This window comes from Gossypium raimondii, chromosome 3, assembly GCF_025698545.1.
Source record: "Gossypium raimondii isolate GPD5lz chromosome 3, ASM2569854v1, whole genome shotgun sequence".
Lineage (NCBI taxonomy): Eukaryota > Viridiplantae > Streptophyta > Magnoliopsida > Malvales > Malvaceae > Gossypium > Gossypium raimondii.
In genome coordinates this window covers 35,401,194-35,428,850 of record NC_068567.1, presented here as the reverse complement: position 1 = coordinate 35,428,850, position 27,657 = coordinate 35,401,194, and the positions used below count along the sequence as shown (strand labels likewise).

Sequence of the window (27,657 nt, the reverse complement as noted above, 5' to 3'; positions counted from 1 at the left end):
ACGGATCCTCCCAAAAATAATACCGACTATCATGAATGAATTTCTTCATTTGTTCATATGTCATTTCTCGAGGATTTATTCCACATGCTAAATAATTGACAAAATCAGCAAACCAAGGTGTTTCATAGATTTGAATTACCTTGAATATATGTTCATCAAGAAAATTCTCATTAATTGGAATGAGTGAAGAAGTTACCTTATTTTGTTCCAGCCTTAACAGAGAATTGTCTACTTGATTTTCAACATCTTTTCTGTCTTGGACCTAAAGGTCAAATTCTTAAAGTAAAATTATCCATCAAATTATCCTTGGTTTAGCATCTTTCTTCATGAGTAAATACTTAATAGCCACATGATTGGTGAGCACTATAACTTTGTTACCTATAAGATATGAACGTAACTTATAAAAATTTAAAACTATAACAAAGAGTTCTTTTTCAGTTACCGTATAATTGATTTGGGCTTTTGTCAAAGTTCTACTTGTATAGTAGATAGGGTGAAACACTTTGTTCCTTCTTTGACCCATCATAGCTCCAACAGTAAAATCACTTGCGTCATACATCAACTCAAGATGTGAGTTCCAATCAGGTGTAACAATTATTGGGGATGAAATTTACCGATTTTTCAATTTCTCAAAAGCTTCTAAACATGATTTGTTAAAATAAAAAAAAACAATATCTTTTTCTAAAACCATACATAAAGGCTTAGAAATTTTTGAAAAATCCTTTATAAATCTACGATAAAAATCGGCATGGCCTAAGAAACTTCTAACTCATTTCACACTAACTGGAGGTGGTAATCTTTCAATTACGCCCACCTTTGTTTTATCCACTTCAATCTCATTTTTGGAAATCCTATGTCCTAAGACAATTCCCTCCTTAACAATAAAATGACATTTCTCCCAATTAAGGACAAGATTCGTCTCCTCGTAACTTTTTAGTACCTTAGCCAAATTACTCAAACAAACATCATAAGCGTTACCAAAAATAGAACAATTATCCATGAAAACCTCAACAAAATCTTTAACTATATAAGTGAAAATTCTCATAATACATCACTGAAATAGGGCAGGTGCATTACATAAGCCGAAAGGCATTTGCCTAAAAGCAAATGTATCCTATGGGCAGGTAAAAGTAGTTTTATGTTGGTCTTCTGGGGCTACAACTATTTGGTTGTATCCCAAATATCCATCTAAAAAGCAATAAAATTCGTTACCTATCAATTGATCTAACACTTGATCCATAAAAGGCAATGGAAAATTATCCTTACGAGTGGCTTTGTTCAACTTTCTGTACTCGGTACAGATTCTCCAACTCATGATAGTTCTCATCGGGATTAACTCGTTACTTTCATTCTCAACAATCGTGATCCCACCTTTCTTTGGTACACATTGTATTAAACTTACCCCAGAACTATTTGAGATGGGCTAAATAATTCCCGCATCTAACCATTTAATTACCTCCTTCCACACTACTTCTTTCATGATAAGGTTAAGTCTCCTTTTTCCCATAAATTTTACCTTTTTCACCTTCCTCTAATATAATTTCATGCATACAAAAGGAATGGCTTATACCTTGTATATCAGTTATGGTCCAACCAATTACTTTTTTAAATTTCTTTAAAAGAGTAATCAACTGCTCCTCTAGATGTTCTGTCAAGTCCATTGAAACAATCACAGGAAAAGTAGAACTATTACCAAGACAAACGTATTTTATGTGGGACGGAAGTACCTTTAGTTCAAGCTTAGACGACTCCTCAATTGACAACTTGGGTTGTGTAAATTCATGAACTTCTAACTCTAGTAGTTCGAACTAGAGTGGTTGATCTTAACTCCTCAGATTGGCTTCCATCAAAGCCAAACCTTCATTACCATTTTCATATTCGAATGGTTTAGACCCTAAAGTGTTCTCCAACAGGTCTTCTTCAAAATTGCTTTCCATAGAAACTAAGGTTTCTAATTCCTTCATTATTGAACATTCTTTCGTCAGATCAGGAAATTTCATGACCTTTAGAACAAACTCCTACCACATTTATAGAGAGAAATAGTGAAACCTTTGTTGAATTGTAGAAGTTTATTTTAACTAGAAAAATGAACTCCTAATCTAACTAGAAGTATAGGGGGCGACAACCCTACTTAAATAAACTAGGGTTTGTCATACCTCTCATTAAACATTAGGACTTTTGGGCTTCTCCCATATTGGGTCCAATTACAAGTACTTCCTAAACTTTTAACCTATTACTTTATAATTCAATCCAACTCGATGTTTATTTTTCTATTTCCCAAAATAAACATCTCAATTAATTTCTAATTAAATAATCTTCTCAATCAAATTCTAGTTTTGTTAAAATCATGATAACTTTACATAAAAGAATATACCGGACAATATATTTAATATTTCTACATTCATTTGGATCATTGTGACCAAATGATTTATTTCAATTTTATAACTTCATTTAATTCAAAAAACATAAATTAATTTCCAAACCATTTCATTTTGGAGAAAACTACATTCATTTTCAAATGTTTCCATTTCTCCATTTTCATTTCCATTTTGAAGAAAACCACATTCATTTCCAAATGTTTCTCATTTATCCATTTTTACCATTTCTATCAATTTATATTCATTTGATTTAGTATAGAATTCATTTCTAGTTTAATGAGCTAGCAGAAAGACCGATTGGACATATGTGACTAAAGCTCAAATAATTTATAATTAAGTTCTATTTTTTTTCTATTAATTATAAATTCATTTATTCATGAAGTCATTCCACTATAGTATCGTGACTGAGCTCTCCCCAATGACATACCATTACGAAAGCAACTCGATTAGTGCTCGTCCAATGACCTTCTAATAAGTGTGTTACCCTCATAGGATATCATTAATCTATTTAAGATAATATATGTTCTCCCAATATGGTCATGTTTCATCTCATGGTAACCATTACATCTTACTTCATGAAAAGTCAATTAATAGCAAATAGTAATCAAGTCATTCATCACAAAGACAAACCACTTGTGGCGGCGTTTACTGTTCATCAACCATATAATGCCAATGAGACGATATCATTTATCCATGTCTTGGGCTATGAAATCTACTGTTGTGAATGACACTACATATTGTAGAATTCGTATAACTAACGCACTAGCTTTTAATTTCTTATCTATTTGAACTTAGACTTTTACTTACATCAAAATATACGAGTCACACATACATAGTTTATCATCCACTCAGAATTAAGGTATGTCACACTATGAATGTCACAACTGCATATGTCTATAAATGGATTCAAGATCAATTCTCCTTGGGTCCAGTATGATTTACTATCAGTTCAGTCAATCACATTTATGTCTCTATCTTTTGGGAGTCATTTGCTCTGATGCCCAAGACAAGACATCTCCCCAGTTGGACTTGATAGATGACATATTAGCCTTTCAATTAGTTTTCTCATTGTCGGTTAGACTAAGGACGTGTTTAGGTTCATCTACTAATATAAGTTTTATTTTCATATTATGATCAGACCGCATAATACCACTTAGTTTAAGCACTAGAAAACCAGTGAGCCAATATTTGCTTCTATTTTTCTTTGCATACAAAAACCACATGAGGACATCATAGAAATAATATTAATGTAATCCATGAATTATTTTGTTAACTAATTTTTTTGAAAAAATTACAAGTTTACAAACAAATATATTGCACTTAGAGCACTAGATCCAACAAAAGTATCATAATGGAGACATTAGTGATTGGCAGAACAGTGGATGTAGTCAAAGATCGCATCTGATGATAAACCTTTTGGATTTGTTTACCAAGAATCTGCTAGCTAGAGAGTTTTGGGGACACATATGAAGGGCATAGGAATGCGAAATATGACTCGTATATTTTAAAAGGGCAAATGGGATACTGTTAAATCTAGTGTCGTGAGTGTAGTATTTCCATCTATGTACACTTGCAATTTTTTTGAATAGATTGGTTAATAAAATTATTCATGAATTACATTAATATCATTTTTATATTGTTCTTAATGATTTTTACATGAAAAGGAAATTGGAAGCAAATAGTAGCTCATTGGTTGTCTAATGTTTAACTAATACTAAGCGGTATTATGTGGTTGGATCGTAACACGAAAAAATAACTTATATTAGTAGATGAACCTAAACACCTCCTTAGTCTAATCAAAAATGGGAAAACTGATTGAAAGACAAATATGTCACATATTAAGCCCATTTGGGGAGATGTCTTCTCTTAAGCATTAGAGTAGATGACTCTCAAAAGATAGACACATAGATGTGACTGACTGGATTGACAGTACATCAAACTGAACCCAAATAGAATAGATCATGAATCCATTTGTAGATTTATTCATTTGTGACGTTCATAGTGTAGCATACCTTAATCTTGAGTGGATGATGGACTATGTACGCGTGACTCGTATACTTTTATGTAAGTAAAAGCCTGAGTTCAAATAGATAAGGAACCAAAAGCTAGTGCATTTGGTATACGACTTCTACGATATGCAGCATCATTCACAATAGTGGAATTCATAGCTCTGGACATTTGTAAATGATATCCTCTCATTGGCATTACATGATAGATGAAAAGCAAACGTGGTCACGAGCCGTCCGTCTTTGTGATGAATGACTTAATTACTATTTGGTAGTAATTGACTTTTCATGAAGAAAGATGTAGTGGTTAACATGAGATAAAATAGGATCATATTGGAAGAGTGAATTTATTCCAAAGAGACTAGGGATATCCTATGAGGGTAACACACTTATAATAAGGTCATTTGACGAACACTAATTGAGTAGCTTTCATAATAGTATGTCATTAGGGAGAGCTTAGTCATGATACTATAGTGAAATGACTTCATGACTAAATGAATTTATAATTAATAGGAAAAAATCTTGGAACTTAATTATATATCATTTGAGCCCTAATCACATATGTCCAATTGGTCCCTCTGCTAGCTCATTGAAACTAGAAATGAATTGCATGTTGAATCAAATGTACAGAAATGGATAGAAATGATAAAGTTTGAGAAATGGAAAACATTTAAAAATGAATGTGGCTTTCTCACTAAGTATAGAAATGGCGTGAGAATTAATTTATAGTTTTTTGAATTACTAATTATTTAATTAATTAATTAATTAATTAATTGAAGTTCGAAAATAGAATTAAATTAATTAGTAATTGTGAATATTTTAAACGTAGAAAATTAAATATATTTTCTTATAGAATATTTCGCAATAAAGTTTTTATAATTTTAACAGAATTAGAATCAAGTTGAGAAAATTATTTAATTAGAAAATTAATTTATTTCAATTAATTTGTAATGATTATTTTGGGAAATAGAAAAACATATATTAGGTTGGATTGAATTATAAAGTGTTGGTTAAAAGTCCAGAAAGCACATATAATTAGACTTAATACAGGAGGGGACCAAATCCCCATCATAATACATATAAGTGGAGGCACACCCAATTAGCCACCCCTCTCTCCTAGTTCAAATAAGGGATTGGTATTTTTCTATTAAATAGGTATTAAATGCATTCTACTAATTCAACTAGAGTTTCACTTCCTCTCCCTATAAATCGATGGCATTGATAGGGTTAAAAATATAATAAGTTACACACAATTTGTAACAACCCAAACTTGATCCTTAAAAAGGACCCAAGTGCGTCACTACCTTAAAATCTTTTTAATTTATAATTGTACAAGCGTGGGCCATATTGAAGTACAGACTAAATGTATATGGGTTGTAAAACACTTGCAACATTAAGGGTAAGCAAGGTTATACATTTCTAAAACCACAGAAACTTCATTGGAAGTTCTTAAATCCTAAATGGGCGGAAACTACCATTTGACTACAATATCATATGTATATTATGGGATAAATGATAATCATTGAAATTGAACATTTCGACACTTGTAAAGACATAATAAATTCACTAAGGTTTGACTGAATTTGTTGTATCAAGAAGTAGCTTTTAAATAAATAAAAAATTTCCTTCAAAATAACATTTACTTTATACCACCCCCATGCCATTGCATAGTATAAAATACTTAGAAATCACATAGCAAAATATGTCCTCTAGCATAGCCTTTAAAAGTCCTTTACTTCTTTTGCAGTCTTGAAAAGGAAAGGTAACTAAGTAAGTTTAGAGAACTTAGTAAGTTCTAGAGTAGGCACTACCTTAGCTATACATAAGACAATTAAACCTTTCCAACTCAATGAGAAATACAGTTCGCCCATTGGCGAATACCAAACACAAGTAGACCTTACATAGTTCGCTCGTTGGTGAATACCAAATTCATACAGACTTTACAAAAGATAATGTTCTTTCATGCATTCACTATGCCCATGCATCATACAAATAATATTCTTCGTATTAGCCGCAACTCTGGTCTGTATTCAGAGTATATCATATGTTCATCCCTTTTCTCCTTTTTCATGCCTTGCCAATCTGGTTTCCAATAACACTTGCCCCACTAGAGGCTATACAACCATTTTCATGTATGCTAATTCAATACTCATTTCATTGAAGGCAACGCCATGAATTCATTTCCTTTCTTTCTTTAAGACCATATGGTTCATTTCAGAGCAAAGATGGATAATGGCTTAACACGAAGCAATGCCTTTACAACATTTACACAGACATGCTAGACCAGACTTTTCATAGTAAATATTTATTACTATTGTACAGACATTACATCTTCACAAAACATGCATACTTACCTCAAACCAAACACACAAAAAAAGCATACAAAAAAGCATGTGGAGTAAGAAGAAACTCACCATAAAAGTGCGGCAAGATTAGATAGTAGGACTCTTGCCCTTATCATGAGAGCTTTCAGGAGTTTCTTAAGTTATAATATAAAAAGTTAACTTATCAGATCATTTTATCAGAATAACTAGACATATAACAATCGTTTTCCAGTACTGTCAGAAATAGTGGTTTTGGGATCACAATTCTTATATAAGTTCGTAAATATTATATATTTAATATTTACGAGGTCATAGTAGTGTCATATTAAATTTTGGCATAGTAATTTTAATGTTTGGTTAGTTAATTAAAGAAAAAAGACTAAATTCGAAAGGTTGTAAAAGTCATTTGTTAAGTGTTTAATAGTGAATTTCTTTATTAAAACATATCTAGATGGTCTAATGGGGTAATTTAACCATCTCTCAAGTAGTGGACGGTATATATGTATGGTTTAATTAAAATATGTTAATTAATGGCATAATTGTAATTTAAATAAAAGAATAAACAAAAGAAAAAGGTTTGAAACTATCTTCCTCATTTCCTTCTTGACTCAAACCGAAAATTCCAAACCTAGGGGAAGCTTCAGCCTTGTTCATTTCTTTGCATGTAAGCTCATTTTTAACCATTTTTAGTAATTTATATGTTTTTGTAATCGTTTTAGCTTAATCTAGCTAACTCGGGGGTTAATTTATAAAACTGTTAGATGTTTTGGAAGATGCCATTGATGAGTTTGATATGTTTTTGAAGTTTTATGGTAGAATATTAAGCTTAGTTGTTGAATAGAATTATTTTGTAAAGCAATTTTGTATAATTTTTAAGTTTAGGGATTTAATTGAAAATAATAAAAATATGACATGTTTTATTGTGAAATTTTAGATTGTGAGGACTGATTTGGGATGGTTATGAATTAGGTTCAATGGGAATAAGGTTTAATTGTGAAAATAATCATATTTTGGTCTTAAAGATCAAATTGAATAAAATGTAAAAGTTTGGGGCAAATATGAAAAATTATAAATAGGAAGTCATGCATTAAATTGAATATTATATAAATTTGAAGCTAATAAATTGAAATAAACTATTTTATAGATCAAGAACTAGTAGATAATCGTGGAAAAGGGAAAGTTGCTGACTAGTCCCAAAAACTTTTACTATTTCTACAATCTAGCCTTGGAAAGTTCGTTCGGTTTAGTTTGGTATAATTTGAAATGTTATATTGATTTTTAATTGTGGTTGTAGAATATTTTTGATATAATTAAATTGTTGTAAACTGTTGTGATTTGACAAAATAATTGACTCGAATATTGTTAAAATGATGAAATGTTTAGAGCTTGGATGAACATAGGATAGGGTACAATTGGCATGCCAAATAGGTTATATTGCGCGCTGTACGAGATTAACTTGTGATGAGATGATGATTCATGACTTGTTATTATCCACTGAATATACCGAAGTTAAGCATTTGTTGTGGACTATCTTGTTATATTTACAATGATTTAGGCGTGTTATTGGGGGCGAATATAAAGCCTTCGGGCTTGGCACTTCGTGAACAGGCGCCTTTTTTTATAGATGCTAGCCTATGGGCTAGGCACTTGTTTCCAAGGCGTGTTCTTGGTTGGTTTGGCTTGTTTGAGCTTTCTAGCATGTTTCGGGTGGATAACCACGAATCTGTATCTATTATATCATTCATCAAGAAAATTTCTAGTGATAGATGACTCGTTATTGAATTACATAAATGTTTGCATGATTTTCTTGATATTATCATGACTTGATGTCGAATGACCTCGTGTGATTGAATGAATTATGCATCTCGTATATGTTTATATAAACTCGCCTATTGAATAATGGTGGTTGATAGGATTGTTGCTTATTAATCATGATAATGTATAATTGTTCTATTTAGACGGTAAGTTTTATCATTTTAACCGTTGAACTTACTAAGCTCTATTGAAGCTTACTCGTGTCAATTTTTTTCATGTTTCTTTGTAGATAACGTTTTGTGGAATCAGGCAATCGGATCAACCTAAAGATCACACTATCCAGATATCTATCGGTAGATTTTGACAAGGTTATAAAGCATGTAATAGGTGTCTTGTATATGTTTTGGATACTTATTAATTGTGATACATATTATTCTTGGATGATGTTGTCTTAACTAGATTTTGGCTCACTTTTATATATATGTCTTGGCTTTTGGCTTGTAAAGGTCCATATGTATATGTTCTAGATTGTTCGACGAATGCATGTATTCATAAATGAATATTGATGAACTTATATCCCTCTCTTGCTGCCTTTTTTCCTATTAAAGGCACGTAATTTGTATAACTTAGACACGCGGCAAATTAATATAAAAAATTGAGTTCTTGAGTCACGAAATTTGTGTGCACTTCTTCCAACAACCCTCTACTTTTTTTGGTATTGTTAATCCAATTCATGACCGATATTTTAATGAGTCGACAAATGGAATCCTTTATTTACTACGACGGCCAAATTTGTAATACAAAGGTCGAGGTGGTATTTGTAGAAGCACAGTCCACGGAAATGGTGTTCAATCGTACCATCCAATTGCGTGAGCTGTAGACTAAAATCAGAAGGAAAGTTGGAGGATTGACCTAGGGAAGAATTACAAGGTTGCAATGTAGATATCTTGCTTATGTTGACCCCTATAAGTATGACCCATTTCATATGAATGCTGAGCTTCAGCTCGAGACGGTCATATCATCGTACGTCTCAAGAGGAAATGTTGTAATTGAGTTATACGTCGAGTTTACCGAGGCTGATAGATCTGGGCCATCTTCAGCCACCGTTGTGGCAGATTTTGGAACCAAAGTTGAATTAAAAAGTCCTACTACTCAGTTGTTCAGTGGGTTCACTGCCTTGCTACAAAACTCCTACTATGATGTCCCAGAAACATCTATGGTAGACACTTGTCAGTCTCCAACACGGATCTAAACTTCAGGAGCCAATACCAGTCAGGGTACGAGCATAACCTTAATTTCGGCATTTGGGCTCGACATTCAATCACTGCATTCGATTTCAACTTCGGTGCGAGCTCAATGTCATGGGCCAGAAGTACTTATATCGGGGGTTCATCAACGTACATCAAACACCAAACCGGTGTAGAGTTTTACGGGCTCATGGGTTACAGAAGAATTATCTCCACTGTCATCATCATGTTTGAGTTGGTCTTCGAATTCGTATCATCTTTTTCTTCGCCTTTGTCTCCATCGTCTTCCTTCGTGCTCAAGTGCGATGTCATCCTAACCTCCCATCGTGCAGTCGATTGCATCGATGACCCACCCCAATAAAATAATGATGCAGGCGGTGTTTGTGTCACTATCGATATGTAACCATAAGAACCAACAAAACTCAAATACATCGGTATTGACCCAGGAATCAACACTTTCATCAGCATCGTCATCGGTGACGGTGCATGCATCGGTATCTGGTCCGACATTTGGGTCGAAATCGACGTTGGCATTAGGGTGTAGAATGCGGGGGACATTGGTGGCTCGAAATATGTACCTATAGGAATAGAAGAACCGAGCACGTGTGGTGGTGGTGCATAGTGTAGTGCTTGTGAAAAAACTACGGGGTTAGTGAAATGAACAAGGACAAGTAAAGTGAACCAAACAGGATATTGTGTAGACATAGGCAATTCTTCTTAAAGTGGAGCCGATGACGAACTCGCCATGAGACCACGTTTGGCCCTACGTTGCTGTTGGGACGATTGTCGTTGCCTACTTCTCGCCTTCGTCGATAGCAGATACAGCTTGCCGATGACTTTGAACCATAGCAAGTAATCCAAGCAGGCCTTAATGTCCATTGAGAAAAATGGTTCGCCAATGGGTAAAAATTCAATCCTACAATCCCAAGCCTTGATGTACTCTTTGTACATCTCTAACCAATCATTATCGTTCTTCCTTCGCATGTCCACATTGTGCAGCTCCTTCAATTCTCGCGGTGCTGGTGGAATTTGTTTTCGATACCCGAACTATTGCATCACTCGGTACGACTCGTGCATTTCCACCATCGCGTACACTATCAATGGCACATTCGCATCATACATCCCCTGATTGGCCAACACTTTTGGCGGGATGCAAGATATGATATCGGTGTCGACATGCGATATCCATTCAAATTGAAATGCACAATTGTAAATTTCATTATGTACGAAATTTTATTTTACAAATCATTGCGTAATTAATATAGGTTCGAAAAAATAAGTAACGTCGGCTTTCAAGTGTTGATCTAACAACAGCTTAATATTTTCCAGCTCATTAGGTAGTCCCACATAACTCGGCCCATGGTTCCACCTGTAAAAGCGATATGTTAGTTCAAACATATAATAAATAAAAAACATTTACTGCAAACTACGTATTTATTAATAAATGATTTTTATCTTGTCACCAACGGAAACATATATCGGTCGTTCACTCGAAGACGTAGAAATGGTAGCCGCCACTAGGCTCACGATTGCAGCAGGAGCAGGCAACCACCGAGTGACATCTTATCTGGTTCTTTCGCTCGACACAACTCCCGATATAACGTGGCCAACATGGTTGGTCCCCCAACTCAGTTTTCCACATTCTTTGAAGTATACTAGGTGTAGTAGCCACCTTATGTGTACCAAATTTTGAGATTTATCGATAATTAATGTCCTTGGTTAACTGAAGGATGAATGCTCGGGCGGATTGTTCTTTGATGACCTCGGTTGCATCCACATGAAGCTTATCGAATTTTTTTGTCAATCAATTCATCGATATCCAGCCACCATCAAACTTGTTCAAAACCTTCCCCAATAATGTCATGCAAATATCCTCTTTACATAGAACGATCGCTGCTTCCATGATGGCCGACCCATCCACCAGTAGATCGAGTTTAAATGCCATGTCCTCCAGTGTGATTGTACACTCGCCGCATGGAAGATGGAAAGTGTGTGTCTCTAGCCTCCATCTTTCCACCAATACGCTAATGAGTCTAGGATCAAGTTTGCAACCCCGAGAATACGAGACATATGCAAAAATCCTGCCTCTTACAAGTAACCACGAATATCAGTGATCAGAGGCTTTGCCAAATTATGTATGAATGCCTCCAAAACACGATCATCCGCCTATTTATAACGACAAAATAAATTATTTTAATTTATAAAAAAATAATTTAATTTTAAATTTTCGTCTTACCATTACTGCTTGAGCGGCGAAAATGTACTTGTTGTTGAAATGAATTAGAAAGATTGTCATTCGTGAAACATAATCTGAACGAATAAAATATGGAATAATTAAAAACACTAATATTTTTAAACGAGAACATCGAAAAATTTTGAATAAGAACGTGAGAAAATTGAGAGAGTTAGGAGATTAGAAAGAATTGAGAAAATAGGATGTGACTGAAAAAAAATTTATTTTTTGGGGGGTATTTATAAGTAAAAAAAATTTCACCGTTGACCCTTTTAAATTTTTTCACCGTTGCACGGCCAACCGTCATATGAACGTTGAGGGAAAGCGCATACAACTGGGCGCGCTTTTCATTTTTCTCTCCAAAAATGGTTTATTTCCCTAAATTAAAAAAAACAGCTTATAAGCCTAATTAAAAAAATGGCATAATTGTCTAATTTAGCCTAATTCTAATTTCATTAAATTCATGACAAATTTATCGTAAAAGAATCTATAAGGAAATATATTTAATTTTTATATTCAACGGATTCACAATGACTAATTACTTTATTTCTATATTCGATCTTCAATTATTTAATTACATAATAATTCGAAAAACTTAAATTAATTCTCAAGTCATTTCTATACTCACTTAGAAAACACGTTCATTTGCGATATAGCATATTTCTCCAACTTTATTATTTTCATCTATTTATTTTCATTTGATTCTATATGCAATTCATTTCTGGTTTCAACGACCTAGCTAAGGGACGTAATTAGGGCTCAAATAATTTATAATTAAGTTACAACTTTTCGTCTATCAATTATAAACTTATTTAGTTACAAAGTCATTCCACTATAGTGTCGTGACTAAGCTCTCCCTAATTACATAACATTACGAAAGCTACTTAATCAATACTCGTCCAATTTGGGATAAATTGTTTTCTCAGTATGATCCTATTTTATCCCGAGCGAATAGCGAGTAATTCATATTGGATTGTTCAATAGGTACGAACAATATCAATTCTAACTAGGAAACTTGCTATAAAAATCGAAAGCTTTTCATCACTTTTTTTTATCACTTTTTCTATAGCCTCCGGGCTCGAAGAATTAAAAAAATGGAATGGGTCTACTTTTATGTTATTTCGTACTGTACACTTCTTTTATTTGTGAGATCATTTTATTTTCTCACGAGGGGTAATGAAAAGAGTTATAGAATGGATTGCTACCTATGCCTAGATCGCAGTTAAATGGAAATTTTATTGATAAGACCTTTACAATTGTAGCCAATATCTTATTACGAATAATTCCAACAACTTCAGGAGAAAAAGAGGCATTTACTTATTACAGAGATAGTGCGATTTGATTATTATTATATATATATTTTACTTTATTTGTTATTTACTTTATTTATTTACTTTACCACTTTCGGTTTTAGGAAAAACACACATTATTCTGAATAGAAAAAAAGGCTATTGAAAACAAAAAAGAAATCTACACTTGTTAAAGGTGAAGTTTATAAATAAAATAATTCCTTCTATCGTGTATCCCCGATTAATGCAACCCAAACCATTTATTACAAAAACAAACGACCTGTGGCCATGACTTACTTTTTATCTATCATATAATGACGATAAGAGGATATCATTTACCCATTAGTTGGACTATGAATTCCACTATTGTGAATGATGCTACATATTGCAAAAGTCGTATACTCAGCGGACCAGCTTTTGATTCCTTACCTATTTCAGCTTAAGCTTTTACTTACATCAAAGTATACGAGTCATGCATACATAGTCCATCATCCACTTAAGATTAAGGTATGCCACATTATAAGCGTCACAAGTGAATAAATCCATAAATGAATTTAGGTTATATTCTACTTGGGTCTTGTCCAATGTACTGTCAGTCTAGTCCATCACATCTATGTTTTTATCTTTTGGGAGTCATCCGCTTCGATACTTAAAACAAAACATCCCCCAAATTGGACTTAATAGACGACATATTAGTCTTTCAATCGGCTTGCTCATTTTTTATTAGACTAAAGACATGTTTAGCTTCATCTACTAATACAAGTTGTTTTTTTCGTATTATGATCCGACCACGTAATACTACTTAGTATTAGTTAAACATTAGATAAACAGTGAGTCAATATTAACTTCCATTTTGCTTTGAATACAAAAACCATTGAGGACAATGTACAAAGGGTATTAATGTAATTAATGGACATTACTATTAAACTAATTTTTCAACAAATACAAGTCAATATAGATGAAAATACAAATAAGGCACCAGATCCAACAATTATAAACCCTCAAACTTTTAAATAAAAATCAATTAAGTCGCTCTAAACTTTTTGTGCCCAATTGAATCCTTAAATTAACAAAACGTTTTCAATCACTTTTTTGTGAGAAATATTTTCTAATATTCTGAAAGAGTACCAAGAATCAATATATAAAATTTCAAATCATTTGAAAAATGTTTACTCAACGAAAAATTTTTTTTTTGAAAAATTTCTGGGTAAAAAAAATGTTTTAAACTGTTTATTGGGAATCTGTTTATAAGAACACAAAAAATACCTAAAACACCCAAGAAACGGATACAAAATGATAAAGATGAGTGCAGAATAGGATCATAAGTTTTTCCAGGTCACGTATTTGACTTAGAGCTCTATACGTTTGGAAAGAAACTTGAATTTTGACATAACCTGAAATGTAAACGAATCCAAGTCAGATAAAAAAAATTAAAGAAAGCAATTAAAATATATAACTAAGATAAATAAAACAGAAAAATAAATCAAATATTAGAATAATAAAGAAGAAAATAAAAAAGATAGATGGAAAAGATGGAAACGTGGCTTGTAGAAATCTTAAGGAGCCTTGGAAACAAGAAGAATCCACAACCCCCTTCAAACGGCTCTAATTTCCCCACCAAGAAAGAAAACTTAGTAAGAAAAAGTTTGAAGATGCCCCACAATCTAAAAGATTGTTAAAACTCTTCTAAAAGAAAACTCAAGAAAAATTCCTTCAAAGAAAAACTCAAAGAGAAACTCAAAGAGAATTTTATTAACTCAAAAGAAAAGTTGTTGAATAGTAATTAATTGATTATTGAATTGTGTACAATGCAAAGACCTTTATATATAGACTAGCTAAATAAATCTAAATAAAACTCTTAAGTATACTAGAACTCTATTAATCTAAACAATAAGTAGTTTTAAACTAAACTTTCTTATTGACATAAAAATCCTAAATAACTTAAAATAGTTAATAATTATCAAAATTTCAGAATAAAAATAATAAAATAATAAGAGCTGATAAATACAATATCGAGCTCATATATAATAAAAATTAAACCTAAAACTTTAATCCAATATGATTTAAACTCGAATTAAAAGCCTGAAACTCGTAATTTTCATAATAATCTCGTCTAGAAATTCTGCTCAGCAATCTTCACTAAAACAGTCATAACTTGAATTCCCGAACTTAAAATTGAGTGATTCAAAGTGTGTTTTGAAACTAAGAGATAGACCTTTGAATGCTTTGAAGACATCTTAATCCGTAAATGTCTGGATCACATCCAAAAATTTGTTGCAAGTTGACTAATCTTTTTAGCTTGAAAATTGACAGCTTGGTTGAATTGACTTTAATACATTTCACCCATTCCGTGCACGTATCATTCCTCGTCTCCTTGACAAGATTCATCCTCACATACTTGCTTTGATGAATCTTGTTTGATTTGCTTGACCTTTAACCTTGTTGTTGGACCTTGAGGTGTAAGCTCATCACATCCATGGGTCTAAAATTGAGTCTTGAGACTCGTATCACATTGATTGTTAGTATTTAATGGCAATATTGACATGACCATTAATAGACACCACATTAGTGTCAATTGCTTATGTGGCAGTGCCAAGTCGGAAATTTTTTTTTTAAGTTTCGAAAATAAGTGCACAATGAATCTGGACAAATGATTACCCAAGTTCATTTGAGTCTAGACATCCATTTATCGAGAGACATTCTTGGATTATAAAAAGTAAAAAATATAAAAAAAATTATTAAAATTATAAAAGAACTTTAAATTTTATAAAATTATTAAAAATATTAAAAATCATAAAATTTTATAAAAATCTATAAAAATAATTTATTATTTTTATATGTTAAATAAATAAAGAAACATTAATAACTTAAATCATAAAATTAAGATTAATAAATTTTGTTATATTTTTCTCTCATTTTTCAATTTATGCAATTATATGAGTCAAATAATTTAATGGAAATGATGAAAATAATTGTTATAAAATTTTATAAAAATAATTTAATTTTATGATTTTTAACTAATTTCTAATATTTTTTATAAAGTATTTGTTTTGCTACTTTTTTATGGTTTTTGATAAATTATTTTTTTATAAATTCTATAAAATTTTATGATTTTTTAATTAATTTCTAATAATTTTAATAAATTTTGATGATTTTTATAAGGGTAAATTACACCAACAGTCACCCCCAACTTTGGGGTAGCTGACAAAACAGTCACCTAGATTTCATTTCAGTCACTCAACTTTCGAAAAGTGACAAAACAGTCACTAACGTTATAAAAAAGTGACAAAATAGTCACTAATTAACAGTTTCTGTTAGTGTGTTAATGGACTGCTGATGTGGCAAGTTAACCAGCTAATATGGCAAGTTAACTTGCCACGTTGGTGAAGTAGTTGATGGGTCTCGGTTTGGGGCGGGTTTAGGGAAAAAATTGAAGGATTATGTTGGTTTAGGGTAAAAAATTAGAAATAGATTATTAAGGGGATTTGGGGGGTAAAAAAAGAAAATCGTTTTGGGAAAAAATTGATTGTGATTTGGGTTGGTTTGGGTTTGAAACTGATTCGAGAATCTATTAAGAAGGTTGGTATAGGGTTAGAAATCAATTCAATAATCGATTAACAGGGTATAGGGTTAGAAAATGATTGGTCTTTTTCGCTTGGGTAGACAAGAAAACGAAACCAGAAACCATTCAGTGTTTTTTATTCTCAGCGACAATGGTCAATAGAAGAGAAGCTGCCAATGTTGTTACATCCACTTTAATGGGTAAGTTTCTGCATTTAACTTTTTATTTTTTAGATTTAGGGTTATTTTGATTTGGGGTTATTTTGGTTATTTCGATTTCAATTTTGATTTCGATTTTGATTTTGATTTCGATTTAGGGTTATTTTGGGTTATTTAAATTTCAATTTTGATTTTGATTCTGATTTTGATTTCGATTTCGATTTTGATTTCAATTTTGATTTCGATTTCGATTTTGATTTCAATTTTGGTTTTATTTGTTATTAATGTGCATGACAGATTAGGGGGTGGTTATTAAAGTGAATGGCATATAATGTGTATGGTATGATGCTATGTGCATGATGTTTATTGTTTGTATCAAACTGATGTTTATTGTCTGTATCTGCCATTGTATGAATGCTATTGTCAAACTGTTGTTTATTGTTTGTATGTGCCATTTTTTGTATCCTAGCTGTTATATTGTATGTGGCAATATCAAATTTGTTATTTACCTTCTATATTGTACTGGTTATTATCTGTCATTGCCTAGGTGTAAGGTTAAAGTGTTTGGTTATTGTTTGTCATGTGCTTGACAGAAATGGTTGTGTTTGTATTAAATTACTTTGTATTGGTTATTGTCTGCCATGTGCATGACAGAAATGGTTGTGTTTGTATTAAATTATTTTGTATTAGTTATTGTCTTATAGAAATGGTTAAAGTGTTTGCATATGTTGTCTTCCTTTATTGATGAGTAATTTGTTTGGCAGGTTTAATTGATGACAATTTTAATGAGAATGAAGAAGAAATGTCTGGTAGTGATGCATCTAAAAGTGATGTGTCTAATAGGATAAGATTTAATTTAGATGGTTTAAGCATGGATGGTATAGATGTAGGTGAACTGTGTGATAGTGATGATTTTGGGAGGTTAGATAGTGCACTTGAATCTGACTTAGATGGCCAAAATTGGCCTGAGTTCAACCTAGAGAATGACATGAGTAATCCTAGACTTAAGGTTGAAATGTTATTTCTAAAGACAGTCTAAAAGAAGCTGTCAAGCAGTATGTTAGGTTGAATAGTTATTTTATTAAGTTTCCCAAAAATAATTTAAAAAGGTTAAAGGCAGTCTGCAGTGAAAAATGTTCTTGGTTCATATGGGCTACTAAATTAAACCCTAATGACCCTATTGACTAGACTTGGAAAATTAGGAGTTCAAACCCTAACCATACTTGTTCTAAAGTCTATAAAAATAAGAATGTAACCTCAGATTGGATAGGTGAACATTATAAAGAAAAATTCATTGTTGATCCTGATTATTCTCTGAAATCATTACAACAAGATGTCAAAAGAGATTTATATTGCATAGTCTCACTAACCAAATATAGAAGGGCTAAACTTAGGGCATTGGAATTAATTGAAGGAGCTCATAAGGCTTAATATGAGAAGAATTATGAGTATTTTTTAGAGGTTAGGACCCAAAATGAGGGAACAACAACAATCTGTTATCCGGATAACAGGTTGTTTCAAAGGATGTCTGTCTATAGGCATGCAAAGACGACTATAGGGCTGGTTGTAAGAGGATAGTAGCTTTAGATGGATGTTTCTTAAAGGGCTACTATGGTGGCTACTTGCTTGCAGTTGTTGGGATATATGCAAATAATTACATCTATCCTTTTGCATATGCTACAGTCAAAAGTGAAAACCAAGCATCATGGCATTGGTTCTTGGAGTTGCTCGCAATAGACTTGGAAATTGTGAGCTCATATCAGATATCTTTCATGTCTGACAAACAAAAGGTAAAACTCTATTTATTTATTTTTTTATGTTGTTTCTATTTAGGGTTTAGGGTTTGTCAATGAATTAAACTATACTTGTTCTAATTGCAGGGACTTTTAGAAGCAATATGTAAGTTGTTTCCTAATGCAGAAACAAGACACTGTGTTAGACACCTACATGCCAATTTTAAGAAAACTGGTTTTTGAACAAAGGAATTGAAAGGTTTGCTTCAGAAAGCTACCAGAGCAAGCACTACAAAGGATTTTGAGGATGCAATGGATGAACTAAATAAAACCAATCAGCATGTTTATGATTAGTTGAAGGAAAAGAATCTTACCCACTGGTCAAGGTCTCACTTCTCAATTAGGAGTCATTTTGACATGTTGGTGAATAATCTTTTTGAATCATTTAATAAGGTAAACCCCAATGTTTTATGTTTCTTACTAATCATTAGCAATTCAGTAATTCTTTATGTTGTTTACTGGTAGATGATACTGGAAGCAAGAGGGAAATGTATTCTGACCATGATAGAAACAGTAAGGACCAAGATTATGTTGCTTATTCTCAAGAAGAAAGAAGAAGCTGACAAATGGAAATGAATGTTGTGTCTAAAGATCAGGAAAAAGTTGGATGTAAATATCAAAGATTAATTAAGGTAAATTTACTCTTTTTAATCTTCCTAATACCTTTATTCTAACTTTATATTGTTGGTCACATGCTATTTTAGTGAGTGTTTTTTAATATACATGCAGTGACTATTTTTTAGGGGTGTGTGTATGTGTCTATGACTATTTTTTTTAATATGCATGCAGTGATTGTTAGTGTGTATGACTGTTTTTTTTAATATACATGTTGTTGACTATTTCTTAATATGCATGCAGTGAGTATTTTTTAATAATATGCATGCAGTGATTGTTGGTGTGTATGACTATTTTTTTAATATACATGTTGTTGACTTTTTTTTAATATGCATGCAGTGAGTATTTTTTTTTAATAATATGCATGTAGTGACTTTTTTTAGGTAGGTGTGTGTGTATGCGTATGATTGTTGGTGGGACTGCTCATATTGTTGTTTTAGTGATTGTTTTTTAACCAAGCATGGTGACTGTTTTTGAGATGTGTTCCATCACATGCTAGTGGGATAGGTATCAAGTTGAATGTGGTCCAAGCAGCCAGCATGTGATGGACCTAGTTGAGAATTCCTGCTCTTGCAGGAATTGGGATCTCACTGGCATCCCTTGTATGCATGCACTGACTGTCATTCATCTAAAAGATAAGTTCCCAGAGACCTATGTACAAACTTGGTACACCAAGCAAACCTAGCTTCAAATTTACTCCAACTTTATAAGGCCAATAAGGGGTCCTAAACAATAAGTCTCTTTGTCAAACATGCTGCCAATACTGCCTCCTGTACTAAGAAGGCCACCTGGAAAACCTACTAAGGTGAGAAGGAAAGAACCTAATGAACCACAAACAACAGAAAGGTTGAGAAAGAAAGGGGCGGACATGAGGTGCAGCAAATGCAAAAGAATAGGTCATAATAAGAGGAGTTGCAAATGGGAGGTTGGCCAAAACATTCCAATAAGTCATTTGCTTTAAGTTAAGTTATATTACTTCTGTTTATGAATTTTTTTGACAGATTTCACTTGTTCCTGTAGGTCAAAAGACATAAAGTTTGTGTTCACAACCGAGTGGTTGCCCCAACTCAGCAACAGGCTACCCAAAATCAGTAAGAGAGTACCCCAACTCAATAAGCTGCCCCAACTCACCAAAAAGATGCTGCCTCAAGAGAAAAGCTCCCATTCAATAGGAAACCAACCACTGTTAGATGGATACGTCCTACTTAAGAGTCATCTATGACAGACCAATGATGACATTGTGAACAAACCTTATTTTGTTAACTTTTTGAAATTCTATAAATTTGCCTGCTACTGATTTATTAACTTAGGCAAATTAATTTTTGTAAATTTGCCTATGATTGCTACTGTTGATAAACTTAGGCATATAGTCACTGAATTTTTTTTGTAAATTTACCTACAGCTCACATCTGTTCAAGTGTGTTGAATTGTAGGAAAATTTGGCAACAATTTGCCTATCATTCCTTTTGTAAATATTTTGACATTTTGGTCTTAATGTATGAGCATTGATTCATGCAATTTGTGTTATCTCTTCTAACATATGAGTATTGAGAAAACAAATGTGTGAGAATTGAAAATACAAAAAAATTCATCAGTATTATCTTTTTTGATATATGAGTATTGAGAAATACAAATGAAATGAAGATTAAACATTCTTTCAAGCCTGTCAACTTTGAAATGAAATCAAATATTACAAAACAACTTTCTAACTGTTGTAAGCAACAACAATATTACAAAACAATTTATAAGCAATAACCACATATTATATCACATTTCAAGTCTTTCAAGTTTGTAAGCAACAACATGAGCTGGTTAGCCATATATACCATCAGCCATGTATAACAATATAAGCAACAATATACCAGCACCCATGTATAACAACATAAGCAACAATATACCAGCAACAATATTACAAAACATAAGCTGGTTTTTAGTGCTAACAACAACAATATAAGTTGATTTAGGGTTTAAAAAACAACAACACGGTTACAAATACAAGCACCAAAAACCATGTTTTTCTCTCCCTCCTCCTTGCATCCTCCAATGTCCTCACTTTTTTAAGAAGACCCAACAACACAATTCGTGAATAGGGCGTCAATGGTGAATCAAACCAGTTGAAAAACCGACATGGTTTTCGAAATCCACTGCCAAATTTCTTACACCCAAAAAACATTCTATCTGGGTTGTCATTGGACCAAGACGTGCTTATTTTGGCTGGGTTTCTACAATAGCACACCGGAATCGCTTCAGCATCTCCATTTTCTTCTTCTTCTTCTTCTTCTTCTTCTTCTTCTTCTTCTTCTTCTTCTTCTTCTTCTTCACTAACCCTAATTTGGTGCTGGTAGGGCTGTTATATTAAGAGTAACCTTCCAGCTAGAGGGTTTTTTTACACCAAGGATGCCGTCATCTGCCATGTCACTTTGCCGTGACGTCTGTGACGGAAAACAGTAAAAAGGATTGTTTTGTCACTTTTCAAAAGTTGAGTGACTGCAATGAAACCTAGGTGACTGTTTTGTCAGCTACCCCAAAGTTGAGTGACTATTGGTGTAATTCATCCTTTTTATAATTTTTATAAACAAAAATATTTGGTACACTGCCAATGAAGTTTTTAAAGTCCATAAGTAGGGTCAGGGGGTTGACAAGTGTCCTTGTATTGTAAAATATTAAAAAATAAATATTAAAAAAAAGACACCTGGCAATATTTTAAGATTGGTTATGAAATAAAAAAATATATACTGCCAATGTATTAAATACTAACTCTTTTTTATAATATTTTATAATTCTAGAATGAATCTAGACAAATAAATACCTAGATTCAAATACAATTAAACAATCATTTGTCCAAATTCATTGCATACTTATTTTTAAATAATTTTAATTTTTTATTTTTTGTTGATATGGCATTGCCAAATCAGCCACTCATATTCCGTCTATTAATGACCACATCATCATTACCATTAAATACTAATGGTTAAAATCAGTAAAAATACATATTTAACGGGGACATAGTTGAAATAGGTGAGTTATTTTAATTTATTATTTATAAAGAGAAATTCATAACCACCACACTCTACTTAAAAGAGCTGTATTAAAAAAACTTTACATTACACTTCCACTTTTCTTAATATGAAGCAATAAATTTAGCTCTTTGGCGATTATTTTTGAGGTGCTTGAAAACGCGTCAGTTCTCTTATAACAAAATGTGGCTTAGCGTCCAGCCCTCTTCCCGGAAATTGTAGGCTGAAGTAACCGCGTTTAAATTCTTCGTTTCTCTTGATATAATTAGGAAATAAAATACAAAAGACTTAGGTATTAAGAAAGGAAATGGCAGGCCCAGCAAAGATGTAATCACTCAGTCCCCACGCTGTACATCCCTCGTCACCACAGCACATAAAAGGCACAATCAAGCCAAGCCAAGCCAAGCCTTGCCCTTTCCTCTTTTGTTTGTTATTGTTCATCCAAGTCCAAGGAGCGGTAGCTGCAAGCTTATGGGGAAGAAGCTAGACGCGTTGCTTGGAAGAGGGTTCAAGCCCTACAAGTTGAAATCAGTTATTAGTGTTGCCCTTTCTCGTCTTTCCGTTTTCAAGAATCAGCGTCAGATTCGCAGCAACCAAGCTCGCTCTGATGTTGTGCAGCTCCTTCAGCTCGGCCACCATGATCGTGCTCTTCTTAGAGTAACTATGCTTTATTTATTTACTGTACCCTATATTGTGTGAATATTTATTTATTTGGAGCTAAACTTTTGGTTTTGTTTGGATAGGCGGAGCAGGTGGTGAAGGAGAAGAACATGTTGGACGTGTTTGTTATCCTGGAAGGGTATTGTAATCTGCTTATTGAAAGACTCCATCTCATTGAGCAAGACAGGTTTGTAGTTTCTTCCATCATTTCTTTTTCTTTTTCTTTTTCAGTTTTATTGATAACCCTGAGTTATATTTGATCTGCAGAGAATGCCCTGATGAGCTGAAGGAGGCAATATCTGGCTTGCTCTTTGCATCTTCAAGGTGTGGAGATTTTCCCGAGCTTCAAGAGATTCGTGCAATCTTCACGTCTCGCTATGGCAAAGAATTCGTTGCTCGTGCCATTGAGTTGCGCAACAATTGTGGAGTCAACACTAAGGTAATCTTGATTTCAAACTTGTCTACGTTAAATACAAATAGGAATAGTAATGAAATTTGCTATAAGGTAATCTTCGGCTCCACAGATTATACAGAAACTCTCAACCAAACAACCAGACTTGCAGAGCAGATGGAATGTGCTCAATGAGATTGCTGCTGAGCATAGCATTGCCCTACAACTCCGTGAAACCTCTGTTTCCGCTACCCTGGTATGCAATTTATGACAGAAACATACAGAGAGATTAACTCATAAATTGCTAGTTATGTTATCAATGCAGGAAAATTTGGACGGAAGCAAGAATCATAGCCAGCCCAAGTTAGGCACAATAGGTAAGGCAAGTAACCATGCAGTCCTAGTAGATGACAACGAGTTCTCTGATTCAACAAAAGCAAGGAAAAAATATAAGGATGTAGCTGATGCCGCTCAAGCAGCCTTTGAGTCTGCTGCGAATGCGGCCGCAGCAGCAAGAGCAGCCGTGGAACTCTCTCGGTCTGATTTCCATGATCCTGATGATGATGATGATGATGATGATGATGATCACAACAGTCCCAATAGTCAAAGAAAAAGAGTGCTTGAGAGACAGGAACCAAATTCTGAAGATAAAGAAACTCAACAAGGCAATCAAGCAGAGGACTTGAAACAGACACCAGAAATCAAGATTTCGAGCCCTTCTTCAAGTAAAGATTCATCACAAGGAAACCTGGACATTAGGACAGTGTCGTTGGATGACGTGGACCCTATCAAGCTATTGGAAAAGGAAGTAGTAATTCATGAGAGCGACGATGAGAATTATGATTCCCATGATTCCAGTTTTCATATGAACACAAGCATGTTTAAAGTCGGGGCCCAAGATGAAGATAAGAATTACGAGTGCACAGAGAAAACTGCACTGATGTTTCAGAACTCATCTGATAAGCAAATCCCCTCAAGCCTTCGTGCTGGCTTGAAGGTGGAGGCTGTACCTGAAAACCCCACAGAACATGTGGCTCAAAGTTCTGGGACGAAAGGTAAACGACCCTTTACCATTAATAAGGCGCCGTTTTCTGTAAGGACTAGACAAGTTCGTGGCTACTGAGGAGCATCAGTATACTGATTTGATTTTGAAGTTTGGCGAGTTGCATTATAGCATCAGTCGGGTCTATAAGTTTGTTTGTTTGTTTTCCCTTTTTTGTTTATTTTCTTGAGATTTAAACTGGATGTTAACATTTTTGGAATTATTTTCGAAGAAAAATATGTTGGAAAACAAGTCGAGTTCCCAAACATAATTATACTACCTTGCCTTAGCATGCAAGTACGTATCATCCTGCAGGGAAAAAACCAGAATGCAACACAACTTGAATAGGCTTAATGACTACACTCAAGAGAAATCGTGGAACCAAAATAATGGACTCATGGTTATGTGAGTGCATTAAATATAAATCCCCAAAAGGGGAAGACGATGAAATTAAGTTGCAATATTGAACAAGGAGATGAAATATTGTCCTTTTAGCAGAAACATTATTTCATTTATCTTCAATTAGTACAAGTTAAACACACTTAGGCAAATGCATGTATGCATCTACCGCCACAGGGTACCCAAACTAAGTAAATAGATTTTCCTCGATAATGCTTTGGCTGGTAAAGTTATACAAAGCTAAGGTAATTCTATAAAAACTAGCATCAAATTCGTATACCATCTACATCAATGACATCTAATGATCATGAAAGAAAAACTAACTTGGTAAAGATTCATATCTAACAAGGATGAAAAATATACAAATATGTGGATCTCTAGGGAAATACCAACAATTCAGCAGTGTTTGTTATCGTATTAAAACCAACAATTCATATCTTAGTTCAGAGCTAAGAGGTTTCAAACCAAACATTCTCAAATTCAGTGGATTAACCGAGGCCATTTTGCATAGCTAAGACAAAAAAAAATTATATAAAAAAAATGCACATCTAGCTCTGGGAAAGGTTGCCACCACTTTGCTGCCATAGATTGATGATATCAGTGGCCTGATTGAGAAGGATAATCATCTTCTTCTGAGAAATCCAAGGCTTACTTTCTAGAGTGGCCTTGAGCTCTTCCCAGGCATCTTTCCTTGGCCAGAAGAAATATGGACTTAGAGGAACAGTGCCGTGGCCCGGTATGACTTGATCAAGGGCAAGCCCGATGTTCTTTTCCATCCATATGAATTTCAAAACCAGTCTTGGCTTTCCAACTTGCTTGACCACCACCTCAGGTTTCTGAGGAATGATGAAGTCGGATGGTGTTTCAGTCTCAGTGACAGCTTCCGTGGCAACCGAAGCAGTTAGTGTTGGAGTTTTGATTGTTTTCTTCAAAATGGGATTTTTGTTAAAGCAAAAGGGGGTGTTAAAGGATTTCTGATAACGAAAGGAATGACAAGTGAAAGTAGTATGGAGTGTAGATGAAGTAGCCATGGATAACATTTTGTATTGCAGAGTGGGAGAGAGAGAGAGAGAGATGTGAGGATACGAGTCTTAAAAGTTGCTCTGTGGAGATAGGATAAGGGATATGGGGCAATGGTAGGAGCAGGAGGACATGGGCTTGGATTGGATCCTATGTTTTAATTATACTCGGTTTGCTCCTTTCACCTCTTAGCCCTATTCTTTGATATAATTTCTTTTTAATTTGTTATTAACATATATGCATGTCTCAACCAAATGAGCGCTATAATACAATACATCTGTTCATGTTTCCGTTATCTATCTAAGCCCGAATGTTTGTTTAAAATTTAGGAGGGTTTAAACAAAAATAATATGTCTAGAAAATGGGCTTAGATAAAAATATTAGCCCCGTTTAAAATATGGGTTAGGCTTGAGCTTGAACATTCAAAAGCCTAATCCGACCCGACCCGATCTATTTTAAGTTTACAATATTTATATTATGTTATTTTTATATATTATAAAATTTAGAACTCAATAAAAAAAATAAACCTATACTCTAATGTAAATATTAAAATAATGTTAATATGACTATATAAAAAATTCAATAAATAAAAAATGTATAAAATTATTAAATATTAAATATTAAAATACTATATTATAAAATTTTTTTAATTAAAAAATAATATGGACAGGTCTAAAATGAGTTGGGGTTAGTCTTTTGCAAATATGGATAGGTTTGAACAAAATTTTAAATCCAGATTTTTGGTCGGACCGAGTTTGAATAAACATAAAATATGTTAATATCATCTATATTTTAATATTATCTTTAAATAAAACAATTACAAATTACAAATCTAAGGATCAAACACGTATTTAATAGTATTAAAATACATGTTTATTTTATATAAAAATATGCAAATTTGGTATGATCATTATTAAATAGATTTTAAAAGAAAATATTTTAACATATGATATGATGCATAATAATACAATTCTTATCATATGATAGTTTTTTACCCATATTGTGAGTATAACACAATTTAATTTAATTTATATTCATAATAATGCAATTCTATCATATGATGTGATGCATGCATGAAGTGTTCTTAAGTGCATAAGACAACATCCAGATTTAATATAGGTCGTGAAATTTTCATAGTGTTGGGTGAGATTTAATCCATACACTTTGTAAATAAATTTTCTTCCTATTTCGAATAAAATTCGATGCTTTTGCATTAATCAAAAGTATTCAGAGATATTTTATTTTTAAATAAAATATGATTTACTCTAATATATATACATAAATTCTCACGTCATTAGATCACATTTAAATACTAAATTAAACTTATATTTTTTAAAATTAATGCAACACACATGTGACGAGATACCAATTCTAAATATTCCTCATGCTTAACCTAGTTCTGAACTTAAATTTTTTCTATATCTCAACATAGATCCAAAATTACATTTTAGTTGATCTCATATGGCAAAATAATAATAATAATAATAATAATAATAATAATAATAATAATAATAATAAATAGTAACAGTTTGTATTTTTAAAATAAAAATAATTTGCATATTTTCAAAATTCACTAAAATTATTTTTATTTGCAATTTGAAAATAGGTTGAGAGTGGTGGTCTTACAATTAAAAGACTCAGGTAACAAGATTTTTTCTGGTGCCTCTTAATTTTGAAATTGATTAAATTAGTCCTTCTCAAAAATTTGAAAGAATTTAAATTCTATTAATTTTGATAGTGAGCAATTAAAGATAATTATAATCACAAT

At 32.9% G+C, this 27,657-nt stretch overlaps 2 protein-coding genes across 2 annotated transcripts; one reads left to right on the top strand and one right to left on the bottom strand.

The window, feature by feature from the left end:
- Positions 1-22,621: 22,621 nt before the first annotated feature.
- Positions 22,622-24,722, top strand: LOC105794156 (uncharacterized). Its single transcript, XM_012623184.2, has 5 exons — positions 22,622-23,034; positions 23,121-23,224; positions 23,305-23,476; positions 23,562-23,684; positions 23,754-24,722. Exons 1-5 carry the CDS (start codon positions 22,849-22,851, stop codon positions 24,549-24,551), a joined length of 1,383 nt encoding a protein of 460 aa, XP_012478638.1. The 5' UTR covers positions 22,622-22,848; the 3' UTR covers positions 24,552-24,722.
- A 455-nt stretch (positions 24,723-25,177) lies between these two features.
- Positions 25,178-26,020, bottom strand: LOC105794157 (30S ribosomal protein 3, chloroplastic). The gene has a single exon (XM_012623185.2). It carries the CDS (start codon positions 25,907-25,909, stop codon positions 25,418-25,420), a length of 492 nt encoding a protein of 163 aa, XP_012478639.1. The 5' UTR covers positions 25,910-26,020; the 3' UTR covers positions 25,178-25,417.
- Between the last annotated feature and the right edge of the window lie 1,637 nt (positions 26,021-27,657).

What these genes read in the sequence shown, in the direction of transcription:
- LOC105794156 (XM_012623184.2), top strand. Translation starts at nt 22,849, where the DNA reads ATGGGGAAGAAGCTAGACGCGTTGCTTGGAAGAGGGTTCAAGCCCTAC. An exon ending in ATGATCGTGCTCTTCTTAGA is followed by an intron (nt 23,035 to 23,120) that starts GTAACTATGCTT and finishes TTGTTTGGATAG; the next exon opens with GCGGAGCAGGTGGTGAAGGA. An exon ending in ATTGTGGAGTCAACACTAAG is followed by an intron (nt 23,477 to 23,561) that starts GTAATCTTGATT and finishes TCGGCTCCACAG; the next exon opens with ATTATACAGAAACTCTCAAC.
- LOC105794157 (XM_012623185.2), bottom strand. Translation starts at nt 25,909, where the DNA reads ATGTTATCCATGGCTACTTCATCTACACTCCATACTACTTTCACTTGT.